Source organism: Sturnus vulgaris, chromosome 9 (assembly GCF_052056855.1).
Source record: "Sturnus vulgaris isolate bStuVul1 chromosome 9, bStuVul1.hap1, whole genome shotgun sequence".
Taxonomy (NCBI): domain Eukaryota; kingdom Metazoa; phylum Chordata; class Aves; order Passeriformes; family Sturnidae; genus Sturnus; species Sturnus vulgaris.
The window spans coordinates 28,242,635-28,258,389 of NC_142251.1; the positions used below are offsets into that span (position 1 = coordinate 28,242,635).

Here is a 15,755-nt window from a genome sequence, read left to right on the forward strand (position 1 = left end):
TCCCTGCAGCAAACCCATCCTCGAGACCCTCCCTTCACTGCCCTCCTCTTGACCAAGAGCTGCCTACGAGCAGCACTGACTTCACCCTGGAGCACGTTGAGTTTTCCAGCCAAACTGATAAAAAAGAAAAATGCTTTTCATATGCCTGGACTCGATTTCCTCATAAATAAGGCCAAGATGGAAATTGTGGAAGAGGGTTGTCAGAGCAGTGGGTCATCCATCAGAGCCACAGTGATCCAGCCCTGCTCCAGGAAAGCATCTCTATTTAGGAAAGGCAGCAGGCACATCCCTACTCTCTGCTGAAACCCCTGAGAGCCAGGCACTTTAAGGATATCTAAATGCCTAAAGGGACAGATAAGATCAGCTGGCAAAGTAATTAGGCAAACTGTTTTTAATGGAAATTAAGAGCTTGCTTTTGTGGGCAGGATCTTGAATTGCCTTACAAAAAACCCAACAAAAACATTCCTAGTGGCTTTCCTGAAGAGATTCAGGTTGTGTATCAGTGCTTGTAAACCTTCATGTTGTCTCAGAAAACCCAACCTCCAGCCTGGTTGTGGTGTCTCCACTCTAGACATCCCCAAAACCTCTAAAAAATGTGGAAAATCCAAACTGCTGTGCCTCACCTACAACACCAACAGACCCACAAGCAGCACAGACCTTCCCCAACTCTCTGAGCACTTATTTCCTACTCCTACCTTTCTCACATCAATACCCTGACTATGGCTGCTTGAAAAATTTCCATCCAAACAGTTTGCAGCAGGTCATTTTTCAGTCAAAAGCAGATTTATTTTTTTTTTAAAAAGAAGCACAGAAAATATTGTTGTGGAAATTTGCCTGACTTGTCTGAAATGTCAAAAAAAACTGGGGGAAAGAAAAAGATAGAGTTTTGGTCTCAAGCTGCAAAAATCTTGGTTTTAAATAAAAAAAATGCATTTCACATGTATTTTAAGTGAAAATTAGACTTCCAGAGAGAATGAATTCTGTTGCTCTCATTCAAAATGTTCCTGGTGTGATGGGTACACTCTGATTTTCAGAAAACTCTACCTCCAGGGATTATTAAGGAAATTAGTCGTTGTGCAAAAGGGAAGGAACTGGTTAGAGCCTGGCAGAGGAGCAGAGCAAGGATAAATGCTTTGTTTCCAGCCTGATGTTATGCTCACAGCCAGGCATCCCACAGCTCTGCCCCAGCATTTTGTTTTTTTAATGTATCAGTGTATTTATCAGTGATCTGGGTGCAAAACGAGGTGGGCACAGGGGACACAAGCTCATGGGGGCTCAGGGGTGCCATCAGCCCAACGTGGTGTCCTGTCTGATGGCCCAGGGGACACAGCTCCAGCCCTGGCTCTGCCTCCCAGGAGTGCTTTGTGCATCACCCAGTGGAGATTCCCTTGCTTCTGTCCCATGGGAGTGTTTGGCTGTGGCTCCATCGCTCCATGGTGCCGAGAATCCTTTCAGGCAGTGAGGAGACATCCCCCCACACCCTCTCCAGCCAGAACCCTGCCCATTTGGGGGGTTCAGCCCTCTCACCCAGCGTGGGAGCAGGGGATCCACACGCCCTGGAGGCTCCAGGCTCCAGCACCCATCTGGGTTACAAGTGAACATGAACTCTCCCTCCCCATCTGGAGCCCATGTACAGCAAGTGGCAAGATTTATATTGTGCTGAAGCATTCCACAGTTTTGAGCACAGAAATGATTGAACTCCAGATGTTAACAAGATGCAGGACCCTTTTTTTATTATTAAAAACGTGATTTCTTGTTTTGCTCATGACAAAACCCATCAGATTAACTGATTAGGAGCGGAACTGCCATCAGGCCGCTGGGAGTGGAGCCGGCTCCGGCTGCCTGGGAGCTCCCTGGAGCACATGGGAAGAGCAGAACTCCTTTGGAGACAGCTCTGGGCAGCCACTGCTCTGCCCTGCACCCGGAGCAGGACACAGGTGATGCTGCTCCACATGCACTGGCACTGCAGGGACATTGGATTTGGATGAGGCTGCAGGGTGTGTGTTTGCTCAGGGCTTTCCCTTCCAGTTCTGATCAACATTCTCCCTAAGGAAAGGGGAACCGAGGCACAGGGACACCAATCTCCTTGCTGAAGTAGCAGAGCTTTTCCTAACAAGCACCATAGCCCAGGAATGGAAGCCTACTCACACTCCTCAGGCTTCTCTGTCCACTCCCAGGAAGTGCTGGATCCCAGAAACCTGGGATTTTTGAGCTTTCTGGCACTGACCCCCAGGAGAACACTGCTTTTGACCTGAGGCCTTGGAGAAGGCTCCAAATTTGAGTGATGGAGTTAAAATCACTGGTGTGTAGTGAAATAGAAGTGTGTGATTTCACATGGTGATGAGTTATAAATTTGAGGTTTTTATAGTATAGTAATAGATGTGGGACAAAATGGAGGATTTGGGGTGGTGTCTTTTTTGGTGTTCATCTTCCTCTTCTTCATGGTTTCAGGCAGTAATTTTTGGTTGGACAGTTAGTGCTGCACTACAGGACACAGGAGTTTGGTTATTGGGTCAAAAGTATAAATAATATAGGTGTTAATTCTCTATTGGACTGTTTAGCTTTAAGAGACCTTGTGGCAGCTGGATCTCTCTCCATTTTGCTCACTTTTGGCTGGTGGCTAGAAGTGTTGCTGAACTCTCTGTACTTTTGATCAGATTTAATAAACAACCATGCCCAAACACAAGAAAATCTGTTTCCTTCGTGTGTTTTTTAATCCAGGCTCTGAGTGAAGACAGAAGAGACTCCAGACAAACCACGAATTAAGTGGTGTAAAACTCCACCACCGTTACAAGGAAGGGGATCCAGGATGGGGGGCTGGCACAACTCAACATGCAGCTCTCAATTCCCCATTCCCCTCAGGGAGAGCCATACAGCACCTCACAGCACCACAAACTCCACTTCCCATCAGAAAGGAGACCAATTTCCAAATAGCTCTGCAAGTCCTGGATCCTCTCTCCTTGGTGAAGTTTTGCTGGGAGCATCCACCAGCAGTGCCAACATCTGTATCCCAGAGCAGGGGCTGGGGCCTGCCTGGAGCTGTCACATCTTGGCTGCTTTATCACAGGAACTTTATCACAAGCTCATAGCACACACGTCTTTGCACCACGAGATCAAACAGGTACGGGATGGCAGCACAGCCTGCTGTCACAGCACGGCCCCCAGCAGCTTGTGCTGCTCCTGCTGTGAAGACAAAACATGTTGAGGCTGCACGATGGAGGAGAGCCACATATGCTCACCCTGTTCAGCCAGACCAGCACAAAGGCAGCCTGTGGACACACACATTTAGAGAGCCGGGGAATTACAGCTTGGAAATTCTTTTTCAGGCCTGGATTTCTCCTGACTCTCAGCTCCATTCCCAGGCTGACAAGCTGACTGCAGCTTCAGTTAGGGAGGAGTCTCCCAAGGTAATAATATGGTGACAAACAGAGTGGAATTCATAATAAAGATTAACACCTGGTGTCTTTCCCGTGGGATACATCCTGAGGTGCTGTCCCAAGGATGTTTTTCCCAATTGTCCAATGAGCTCCTGTCCTGTCCTAGCTGCACATAACACACTTTAAATACAGACTGTAAAGTTGGCCTTTTTTCCCCTAAAGAAGTCCGTGTGTGTTGCTGTCCTTTCTCTCTTTTTAGCACAGTAACCACAGCAGCCTCTCCTGCTGATCCCTTGGAGGCACAGCATCCACACATTTCCACTTCCCCATAGCACGTGGCAGCTCTAAGGACAGTCTGCTCAGAGGCACAAAAACATTTCTGGGGAGTCCCAGTGTCCTGCTCGGCCAGGCTGAGCTGGGGACAAGCCAGAGTGATGTGGCTTCTCTGCACCCAGCAGCACCTAGAAAAGGCACTGCTCTGTCCCTCTGCCACACATTTCCCTCCTGACCTGCTGCAGGGAGACACAGCCACTCTTCTGTCAGTGCCCAGGACAGCAGGCACCAAGCACTCACCTGTAGGACAGCCTGCCCAGACACCTGCCTTGGGGTCAGGACCACCCAGGTGTGCTGCAGCTCTCCAGCAGCATCTCAAGAGCAAACCCACCATCAAGAACCACTTCCTCCACAGTCAGGGCTCAGGAAAAGCTTCTTCAGATCACAGCAGTGTTTATTCACCCAAAGGGGCCTCTGAAACAGAGCTGAGAGCTTTGTCACTCTGCCTGACCTGGTTCTATTCCTTCCTGAGTGGTTTGAAGGGAGATTCTTCCAACCTAAACCTCTCCCAGCTAACTGTGCATTAATATCTCCTTCACCTCTTCCTCACAGCCTCCTGTTTAATGCCACATCCCCAGGCAGAGCCCTGGGGGTGCCACACTCCCTCTTGAGCTTCCCCTAAATTGACCGAATATGGAATTTTTCATTCCGAGAACAAGAGGATCAGGTGGAAGGAAGAACTCTACTCTTCCACTTTTATGAGAAAAACCCCATAAACCTTTAACCCTCCTCCATTCCCCAAAATCATTCATCATCTAGGAGAAAAAAAGTGAGTGCAAATGTAGTCAGGCAGTGCTGTGAGTGAGCACAGGACATTAGCACCACTCTCGGGCAGCAGCAGCTCTGGAAAAGCCCATATTCACCATCTCATATTCACCATCTCACCTGAGCACAGCTGCTGGATTTGCCTGCAGTGGGCAGGTCCTGCCAGATTCTCATCCCCTTCCTGGCAAGGCTGAGTGGTCCAGCGAGCTGGGGCTCTGCAGCATCTGAGACTCCCAGCCCTGCTGACACAAATAATTTCTCCCCCTGTTCTTGGCACGGTGTGTTCTGCTCAAACACACTTCAAAGAGGCAGCTCTGCAGCAAGAATGTTTCAAAAAATATAATATTTCCATCTGTTATTCCAATAGCTTATGCTGTGGGAGTCTCCTCATGGACTATTTGCCTTTCTCTGCTCCTATTAGATATAAAAATTATTAAATCAGCAAGCCCTGGGAGCAGGCAGGCAATGCCTAACAGGTCCTGTTCCCCTGCAGCTCTGCACCTCAGTGCTTCTCCAGGGAGGAAGGTGCAGGCAGGGAAGCAGCTTTTCCTTAAAGACAGTCAAGTCCCCTGGATCCACCAGCTTTATTTCTGCCTGGAGAGCAAAAAGCTCCTGCCTGTGCCCACGGGGATGCCCCAGCCTTGCAGAGCAGCCCAGGATCCCTTCCCAGCCCCGGCTGCACCCAGGGATTGTAAAGCACAAGCAGAAGAAGGCACAGGGCTCCTGGGCTCCCACACCAGCCTGTCCTCACTGGGGACATCCCCAGCATCACTCTGCTCAGCTCCTCACAAACCTCGACACCCTCTGCTTGCTGCTGGGTGAGACCAATCTGGAAGCCAATTACTGGGTGGAAAAGGGAAAAGCAGGCAGGGAGCTTTCTGCAGGATTCACTTTGCTGGGAAGGCAGACCAGAAGCACCACAAGCACCTTGAACGCTGACTTTACAGCACCAGCAGGCACAAAACAAGTGTTTTATAAACAAATGAGGTTTTAATGCATCTTGGGGACACCTGAGGGGCAGCAGGAGCTGGGTGCTCCTTCCCTGGGCTGCACAAAGGGCATTTTAATGACATTGCTGTTCTAGATCTTTCCTCCTTGAAGGCTCGTTTGGTCTGGTAGGGTTTCCCAAGCCCTGTGAAGCATCAAGGGCTGCTCCATTCCCCCCTCCCTGCAGCCCTTTGCCCTCTGGTGACCAAGGACACTCCAAGCCAGTTGTTCTGGCCACCCGAAGAAGCCAGACCCACAGGGAAGGTGTGCATGAGAGCAGCAGAGCCTTACCCTCCACACCACTTGTGGGCAAGGTGCCCTGTTGGATGGTGCTTGTCTCAGCCACCTGCCCTATCCCAGGAGCAGCAAAGCCATGGGAAAAAGCAGCTTTGCCAAACTTCCCAGCCCCACACAGCTGCCACAGCCATGGCTGTCCCATCACAGCTCCCTGGTGAGCTGGTTCAGCTCAGTGTTCAGGAGATTTCCTCAAGATCCATCCTGCCCCCTCAGAGAGTCACAGAGGGAGAAAGTTTCTCAAGACACAGATTCGGGCTTCACAGCAGCAGCACACAAGACCCGAGTCCCCTCCTCATTTCCCATTTAATGTTCCACACTGCCAACACAGCAAAGGATTCCCAGCCCCTTCAGAGAGCTGGAGAGATGAGAACTTCCACTTGTGAGCCACAGCCAGAACAAAATGAGTCTTTATTTTTATCTGGCCCGTTATAAGTCACTGTTTAGTGCTCCCAGGTGTCCTATATCATCAAAGGCACATTCCTTGATAAGCAGCCACCAGAGGCTGCACTGTGCCATCCTGCATGCAAACAGAGCAGAGGGATCCTGAGACCAGCTCCAAACCCCAAATCTCATCTCCCTCCAAGGCCTCCTGGGCCCAGGAGGTCATGCCCCATCTCTGCACACACCCCAAATGAGAAGCACAGTGTTATTTCCCCCCAAACTCCACAATCCAAAGTGTAACCCAATCTACTCAGCTGGAAATGGAGCTTTTATTGCATCCTGAGTCATTTCGAGCTCCTTTTTATAAAACCAATATTCTTTCCCCCCGCTTCCACAATTTAACAAGCTCCCAAATAAATATCTGCTCTCCTGACACCAAACCTTTCCCAGCAGATCCAATGGAAAGCAGGAGCTCATCAAAGCTGCTCCTGGGGTACCAGTACAGACACATCAACCCCACTTCCACAGATTTCACATCAAGGATGATCCCAACCTTAAAACAGTTCCATGGTGATGGCAGAATGAGGCCACCACACTCTGTGGCAATGTCCCCTCTGTCCCTGACACATCTCTCTGTGCCCTTGCAGTACAAATCTGTCTTAAGAGCTGCAAGCTCTTGAGACAGTGTCTGCAGACTTGGGCAAACCAAAAAAATCCCCAAACCACACAATAAAAGTTGAGTTCAGAGTCTGTGAAAGGTGTGTTGGCCACTGGGGGTTTCCTGTTTGTCAAGGTTAGGGGGGATGAAGGCACTGAGCAAGGCTGGCAACCTGGAGAGCCCAGTTATTATTTTTAAATGAAAGCTCAGGTTTGGCAACATATGAAATCCATCATGCCTTTAGCCACATAAATACATCAAGGGGTCTGGATACTTGAAGCCCCTTTTCTCAGTTCAGTAATAGAGAAAAGTATTGCACAGTGGCACATATAGGGAGCCTGCAATTTCAAATGGCTCTCGTTCAATAATTTTGTCAGCATTTGTGTAATAGTCATCACTAACAGTTAATATAACTCACAGTAAATACCAGATTGATGTTTAACAGTGTTAAGATGCAAACTATAAAACATATGCTTGTGTAATTATACTGATAAGTTTCCAATCAGCAACAACAACAAAAAAAATCTGTCCACAGATCCTTACACAGAATTGAAAAGATCCCAGCAGCCAAAAGGAAGATTTGCAGAGGCTCTTTAGGAGCAGAACACAGAGAGGCTCAGAAGGGAAGATGGGCACTGGCTGCAGCTCAGGAGCAATAGGATTTTGTCTCCATCCTGTGCCAGCCTTTCCCTCTGCTTGACCTTATGCCAGCCTCTGGAATCCTCTCACCTGCATGAGCAAAGGCAGACACAATGCTGGGATGAGAACATCCCAGATATTCCCTTCATTCTGGAAACTGATACCTAGAGGGACCCAGATAGGTGCCCCATGGGACTGGGAAATTTCCTGATATAAGGATGGAGAAGGCTGTCTTACACATTTCACCCAACTTGGTGTTTGAATAAAATCACTGGAGCACTAGAAATGCCCCAGCAGAGCTGTTTGCAAATATTTTCCTCAAGGAATTCTTTAAAAAATGCTGTATTTTAAAGAGTAAGCATGCCTCAGAAAGGCCAGCAGCCTTCCTGACAAGATCTGGGGTTCTCTCACTTCACTGCACCTTCACTGACCTACACCAGCTGCACCCAGAGAGCAGCAGGTCCCATCCTGGGACAAAGAGAGTGCTTGGAGAAAAAACATCCTGCAGGATCACTGCCCAGGTGAGGCACCTCCCAGCATCCCCACTCCTTCCCAAATAAACTCTCCAATTGTGGCAGACTTGCACAAAGTAGCCAGTGAAGCAATGGCACAGAAACCAGCCAGCACTTACAGCCCAATATCCAGTTACACACTGGCATCATCTGCAAGCAATTAGAAAATATAAACACTCACAATGAAACTTGGGTTCCTATACTTAGAAAGATTTTAATGGGCTTTTCTTCAGCCAGAAAAACCCTATTAGAGTGATAAATTATTAGCCTTTTTTTTTCCTAAACCAGCATGAAACCTTACAATGGAAAAAGGACAAAAGGAGAAACATGCCCGTTTTTGGCAGGGAAGAAGAGGAGATGAGGAAGCAAGAGCCAGCCCAGCAAGCAGAGTGGCTTTTCCCCAGTGTGCCCTCCTCACCCAGGGCTTCTCAGCCCATGTCACCCATGGGCACAGCGTGTCCAGTGTGTCCCTGAGCCTGTCACCAGCTCCAGCACAGCCGTGTGGCTCTCTCTGCTGGCTGATACAGCTGAGCTGGGCTCAGGAGCCCCCTGCTCTCCAGCAAGGCAATCTCCCACCACCCCAAAAGCTTGCTGGCTCCCAGATCCCTGCCAGCTGCAGCCTGGGCTGTGCTCCTCTGGAATAAGGAGCAGCAGCCCACAGAGGGAGCAGGGTAACAAACAGGGTTAACAAACCCAAAGTCTGTTCTGGGATGAAATGGCCTCACTTTGTCACGGAACAGGGAGGGAGAGACTGCAGGTGGGTGCTGCAAGCTGTCACAGCCTGGAGAGATGGGACCAGGAGCCACTGATGCCTCCACACACATCCCTGCCTGGGCAAACGGGTGCCCCTGGCTGGCACTGCCCCATGATTTGTGTAAGATTGCACAGGCATGAGGTCGATGGAAACTAGGAAGGAGCTGCTGTGGTTTGGCTCCCAGAGGCAGCCAGAGAAGTGTGATCTTCCCTCACCCCAAAACAAGTCAGGGAAATTCATGAGAACAGCCTTTCTTGTGGGTTATTCTGGCAGCAGTGGGGCTGGACAGGACCAGGAGTAAGATGACACAAGGTCATAAAACATGTCAGAGCAGCAGCCACACGATGAGAGTCTCTGTGCTGGGTGCTCCAGCCTGACCACAGCCTGAGTCAGCCCATCCACTGCCCTGCCTCCAGCACACTCCAGCCCAGTGCCATTAACCCTCTCCAGCCCGAGGGAAGGCTCAGCATCTTCCACACCTTTGGGGCCACCCTCTGCTTCCAGCTACAGGCACCAACCACCCAACAGAGCCACCTCTGGGCGAGCAGAGCCCACCTAAAACCACCAAGATCCCAGAAATCCCATGCAGCCACCCCCCAAAAAAAATCACTCAGCACTCCAGACCCGCCCTTTCCCATGTCCTGCACCTTTCAGCCTGGACCCACCCTACAGACACGAGTCCCCCCAGCATCACTGCTCCCCCCAAGCTCTGTGACAGAGCATTTAATGCCTGAGAGGAGAACAAATGAGTGCCAGGGGAGAGGGAGATGGTTTGCATCACTTAATCAGCATCCCCAATAAAGCAGCTCTGCGGAGGGTAAGACAGCAGAGTTCAGCAGATTTTATCAATAACATCACGGAGCCCCGCTGCGTGCCTGAGAGAGTTGCCATGGTTATTGTGACAGATTTACTATCATTGTAACTTAATGCACCATAATAAGGATCTGCATAGTTATTATTGTTTTACAATGATAACTATAATTCAACCGCAGATTTATGGCTAAATTTGTAACGTTACTGCGATGTTCTGGGAAGAATTGGGAGCGGGGTAGCTCACATGCTTTCTCAGAATATAGAAGGAAAAAGAGATCTTGGTCTGTGCCCTTTTCTTGCCTTTTAATTGCTTCTTGGAGAACAATTTTTGTGGTCTGGTTACTGTTGGTTTGGGAGAGGGTGCTCTGTCAGAGGCCATGCAGAGAGGTAGCTGAAAAATGGGATTTTTCCACTGCAAAATTGATCCTGGGGAGAAAAAAAAAATCGCAAAGTCTTTCAACAGAAAGTTGCAAAAAAAATTTCCCGAGTGTTGCCAACTGGGAAGCAGACACAAAGCACAGGCAAGATGAACAAAAATGGTCACATTTTGTTCAAAAAGAATGACTCCAGCAGCATGGGGAGGGCTCTGCAGCACCTTAGAGCTGGGCAAAGACCATGGAGCAAAGCCAAGCACCTTCTCCCAGCTGTGGGGCTGCAACCCCATAACCTGCCCCAGGGGTTCCTCTTGGAACAACTCAGCACAAATGACTCCCCAAAAACTTTAAACAGCCTTTACTGGTGGATTAACCTGCTCAGACATGGAGTGATTTGAGAAAGCAAAGCTTCAGACAAGACTTTTTGGCAATTCTCAGGGCATAGGACCCAGATCAGTGTTGTATCCCCAGCTGCAACAAGTCCCACCTGGGCTGGACCCCAGGGGAAAGCAGAAGAGAATCCGAGCCTGAAACCCAGCCAGGGTTTCCATCAGGCTCCCTGGCACCCTCCCTCCCAAAGCTCTGCCCCGTTGGAGGGCTTAGCTCCTGCTTGGATTTCATCACAAGTGCAGTGCTGCCGATTACCCCACACATTTACAGGGATCTCTGATGGTTTCCATCCCTTTTCCATTCTGCCCAGGCAGCCCATTGCCCCCAGGAGCCGTGGCGTGGTTAACACCCCCCGCATGCCACAGGCACCTACACTGGGCAAACTGCAGCAGAAATGGGGCATTTCCCCAGCCCCTTCTTGTTACCACTGGGGAAGGGTCTCAAGGTTTTCTAAGGAAGGAAAACCAGTCTGTATCCCCCCATTTGGCCCCCATGGCAAGTCCCCAGCTCAACATCTCCTGCAGCTACTCCAGACTCAGCACACCTTGGTCTTTGTAAAGACACACAGACACAGCAACAAGTCACACCCCTCTGGTTGAGCAAAAGCTCCAAGGGGGCTTAGGTCAGCAATCCATGCTCTGGGACGTGGAACCTTTTGAGTTCCCAGCTGCACTGCTTTCCTGAGTGATTTATGAGCTTTTCCCATTCCTTATCCTGACTGGAGCAGGGATGGAGTTTTCTATAGTCCCCCCACCCTCATGCAAGAGCATCAAATGCCCCTTCCCGATTCTCCTCGGGCAAAAGCTGCTCTGCCTCCACAGAAGTGTTCCTTTCTGCATGGAGAGGCCCAGAGCTTCCCTGGAGCTGTGGAAAAAGGTGGGAAGACAGGCAGAGGCTGGGTGCTCACCCTCCTTCCCTCCCTCCCTCCCAGCAGTGAGGTGTGTCAGAGCAGGTTACATCACACTCCCCTGCCACCACTGCCTCCTACTCTCAGGGCTGATATATGAGAGTAGATATAGGAAAATCTACTCATAAAATTAATGGAGGCTGCATGAACTCACAGATCATAAACTCAGAGGGGTTTGCAGCTTGCCTTTTGGGGAGTGGGGAGGGCTCAGAAGCAGCAATTTAGCAGAGGGGACTAATTGACAGCAGCTGCCCCAGCACATCCCACACCCCCCTCCCCATTGTTGGGGGGAATTTAGGGGAACACAGCACTGCAGTCTCAAACACAGGGCTGGAGCAGGCACCCATGAGGTCAGACCCAGCATGGCTGTGATGCTCTGTGTGCTCCCATTGAGGGACCGAGATGCTCTCAGCCACAGACCCCTGCCCAGAGCACACATCTCACCTGCTGGAGGCCAAAGCACAAGCAGATCCATCCCATGCTCTGGGGTTGTGACAGCACAGCACCTCTCTTGGTGAGGGAGAGGACTGGGCCATGGTCCCAAGCTCCCCAACACACCCATACAGGGGACAAGGCTGAGGGTGCTCCTCTCCAGCCCAGGAATTCCCCTGAAACCCTCTTGATATAATCAGGAATGTTTTGAGACCAAGCCTCCACCTCTGGTCTCCCAACACATCCTTAAAAGCCATCCTGCCACCCCAGTGTTGACAGCCACCAGCTCTGCCAGAGCAAACATCATTTCCAGGACCTGGATTCTGCTTTCATCCCATTCCCAACCCACAGAAGACCTTGGCTCACTGCTGGGCCCTGGACCAGCTCCACAGCATCAGCAGGGCTGGTCCCTGTGTTCAGGCACCTTTGCTCTGTGCTGGGTTATTCAGTGCATCTCATGTCCTGGGATTTTCATGGCACAGCCAAGAGTCTCATGCAAAAGGAAGAAAATAATCACTACTGCTAGAAAATCTGCCCCTACATCCCATTTCTGTGCAGGACGTTGCCTGGTTAAGGGCCAGCCCCAAGGAAGCTTTTGCCACACCAACACCAAGGCAGCTCAGGACTGTCCAGGCACCAAGACCTCCCTTGGCCACCAGCCCTCAGGGGGAAACCCAATCATCCCAGCTCCTAAGCAGCCTCTCAGTCTGACCCTGCTCAGGTTTATTCTCAGTGCCAAATGCAGGGTTTTTTTTCTCTTTTCTGTCAAAAATCATCTTGGCCCCCAGCTGCTGCCCCAGCAGCTCCAACAGTGACTCACAGGCTCTGCCCCAACCTCAGGCTCCCACTTGCCTCCTCCTCTGACTCAGGCAGCCATGAGCACCAGCCCTGGTTCCTTTCAAGTGGTTTGGGGATCCAGCCAAGGCACCAAAGCAAAGGGATTTAGGCACCATGCTTCCTGGAGCCTCAGGCTCAGCCAGCTCAGCTCTGGGGCATCATCTGGTAACCAGGTTGTGCCACCAGGAGCAATCACCAAACAGTAATGGGGTCCAGGTACACCACCCCACACGCTTTCTGCCTGCAGCACAGCCGGCTGGCCCCCTTGGTGCACCCCCACTTCACACACCTGCATCCATCCTCAAGGCATCCCTGGGGTGCCCCTTCTGCAGGCTGGTGGAGGGAGATTACAAACAAAACTGGGTCTAGACAAGGGATCCCCTTCCAGAGAGGCAAAGCCCACCAAATGACACTGGGAATAAGCCAGGTACTGCCCTCCCTGGTGGCGCTGGCTGCAGCCCTCCTCACTCCATCTTCCCCTCCCTCCTGCTCTTGCTGTAGCTAAAGGAGGGGAGAGGCTCCTCCCTTCCCTTTCAGAGCATCCCTCAGGTGGTTCCATCAGCCTCTCCGTGCTGCCTGGCTCAGGGACCAGCCAGTTTAGTCCCCAGGTGGACTCGATTCTCAGGTGAAACCCCTGGGACAAGGACCCGCAGCTGCTTTGGGCTCCAGTCCCAAAACAACATAGGCGAAAAGGAGGAGGATGGATGGGCTAGCACTGAACCAAAGCTGGGGCTTGAACAGAGAAAACCAGACCTGCCCCCTCCCCAGAGAGGATCCATAAAGCTGTGAGACACCTTCCCCAGACCCCCTCCATCTCTGCTTGCAGGCACCCATGGAAAGGGGAGCTCGCTGAGGCTCTGGGCAGTGCAGAAGCCGGCAGGGAGACATCTGTTCTCCATCCAGCAAGCAGTGTCTTCCTGATCTGCCTCTTAAAAATTACAAGGCAATTTGGAGTTTCTATTTTGTACTTTTGATTTGCCCAAACACCTGAAACATGAGCTCTCAATCCAGGATCAAAGGCTGTCTCTGGAGCAACACAGACGGCGATATCCAGCGCCGTATTTATGCGTGATTGGGAACGCCTGCATCCAGGAGGGGATTTGGCAAGGCTGGACGTGCTGCAGAGCCTGAAACTCCATCCCTTGGAGAGGGAGGCTATCGGGGTCGAGGGTGGTCCCTGACAAGCCTTTTTAGGGTTGGCAGATATCAGGGCAAAAGTGGCAAAATAAAAGAAGAGCTGTACGACGACCACGACTTAGTGACATAAAACACTTTAATAATAATAAAAGTAAATGTGGGATAGGGCCCAAAAATCCAAATATAGTAACCAAGGGGACAAGGTCTCTTTAGGAGCCAGTGGTCGAAGACAAAGATAAAGGGAGGTCCAGGGTATAAATATGGGGCACGAGATGGGGTGGAGTTGATGTTAGGGTCTAATGGATATAGGGGAAAGTGGTGCAGAGGTGGAGTAAGGGCAGGTAGGGCCCAATGGGGTAGGTTGGGTGGAACACTGCATCAACTGAGGGCCAATGGGGATACAAGGAAGGGAGAACATTCTGGGAACTGGGAGTGGTGATAATTAACTGGGAAATGGGGGTTAGGTATATGTGTGAGGTATTAACGTAGGCTATCCCATAACTCTTTGGATCTTTTTTTTCGGGGGTCACCACAACTTAAACAAATGCTTCTTAAGGTTTAGGGTTGGGATATCAGCCTGGTTTGGTGACAGTTGCCTGACCTGGAATACTGGTCAGGCTGACTCCCACAGGAGGGAATTGGGGGGTCAGGTTTAATCCCAACCCCTTGGGCAGTCTCTTGCAGAGAGAATGTCTCTCCTGTGTCACTTGTGACTTTTCACTCTTGCATGTAGGACTGAGACCCACCCAGTGGCAGGTAGGATGTCTCATCTTTGCTTTGCTCTGTCCCTGGGGTAGGTGGACACACAGGATGCAATCCTGGGTGCAGAGGGATGCTGCAGTGTGGACATGATCCTGGTGCTGGGGGATGAAAGGCACTGGGAATGATGCCAGGCCATGCAAGGGGTGAGTGGTAATTAACACAGTCATTACTGAGCTGGAGGGGAGGGGTCTTCCCAAGCTCTGCTGCTCTAACTTGTCCTCCTTTGAAAAATCCCAGACCCTGGACCCCTGTGGGCTGGGATTTTGCATCATCTAAATAAACTGGGGGAGGTTCAGGCCTGTGAACAGATGTGGCCAAGCCCCCTCTCCCATGGATGAGTGTGGCTGAGTTGCTGTAAATAACCAATTTTAATGGCAGAGGATCTGCCCCCTTGTCCAATACCACTGACACGAGGGCAGACTTGATCCCTGGAGAGACCCTGGCTCTGGATCTGTGTGTCACATGGGTTCCTGCTTCCTGCCACTGCAAACTGCTTCAGAAGAGCTGGATGGGGTTCCCAGGATAAGGGAATAGCAGCAGGACACACTGTTTATGGAAAAGCCAGCAGTAAAATCAGGAGGCTGATTTTAAAGAAAGCTGCCCTTTCACAGGTAGTGGGCCAGAAAACTTCCTCCTTGTGCTGAGGTGTAAATAGTGCCAGTGATGGGGACATTTGGGGATAACACATGTCAGGATCATCACAGAGCCAGCCCCTGTGGGGATCTGCTCCCTCCTGCCATGGGAGAGAGCAGCAAGTCACCCCATCACCCCAAAACATCCATCTGGTCCCTCCTGCCATGGGACAGAGCAGCAAGTCACCCCATCACCCCAAAACATGGGCACCAGGGTGGGCAGGAACCCTCAAGACAGCAAAACCTCCATGAAGTCTTTAAGCAAGCCAAGCTGCTGGAGACAAGCCCCACCTTCCCCTGGGATCACATATCTATTTATAATCAATAAATTTCCATGAAAACCTCTGAAAGTGCGTGTGATGCAACCCCGGTGCTCCTTTACTGGAAAATTTGTTGTTTGTTGTTTTTTTGGTTGGGTTTCTTCTTTTTTTTGCCACAGTTTCTTCACACATTGAGGCACCTTCAGAGAAGTGCTGGGAAAAGCTGTCCAGGAGCTCTGTGCAAATCAGGGTGTGCTCCTGCCCTGCCAGTTCACAAGCATTTAGCACTGGGAATGAGCTGGGAAGAAAATTTGCCACAAATATCTTGAGCAAATTACGAAGTCTTGGAAAAAGCAGATTTCAGTTCTACTGAGAAATTGATGTTTTGACAGATGTTTTAAATATTTTTAAAAGAATTTTATTTTTTTACTGAAACTGAAGGAGGTCCTGAAACCAAAGACTAGGCCAAGAAAAGAAACCTCAGAAACATTCTGCTTTGAAAACGTCT

The 15,755-nt window shown here is 50.4% G+C and overlaps 1 protein-coding gene across 1 annotated transcript in view; it reads right to left on the reverse strand.

Moving 5' to 3' along the window:
• Positions 1-3,147: 3,147 nt before the first annotated feature.
• Positions 3,148-15,755, reverse strand: part of LOC148222875 (uncharacterized) — a 52,425-nt gene continuing 39,817 nt past the window's right edge. The window contains 2 exon segments of the mRNA XM_088170383.1: positions 3,148-3,183; positions 3,240-3,269. Coding sequence (XP_088026509.1) covers positions 3,148-3,183; positions 3,240-3,269 — 66 coding nt within the window.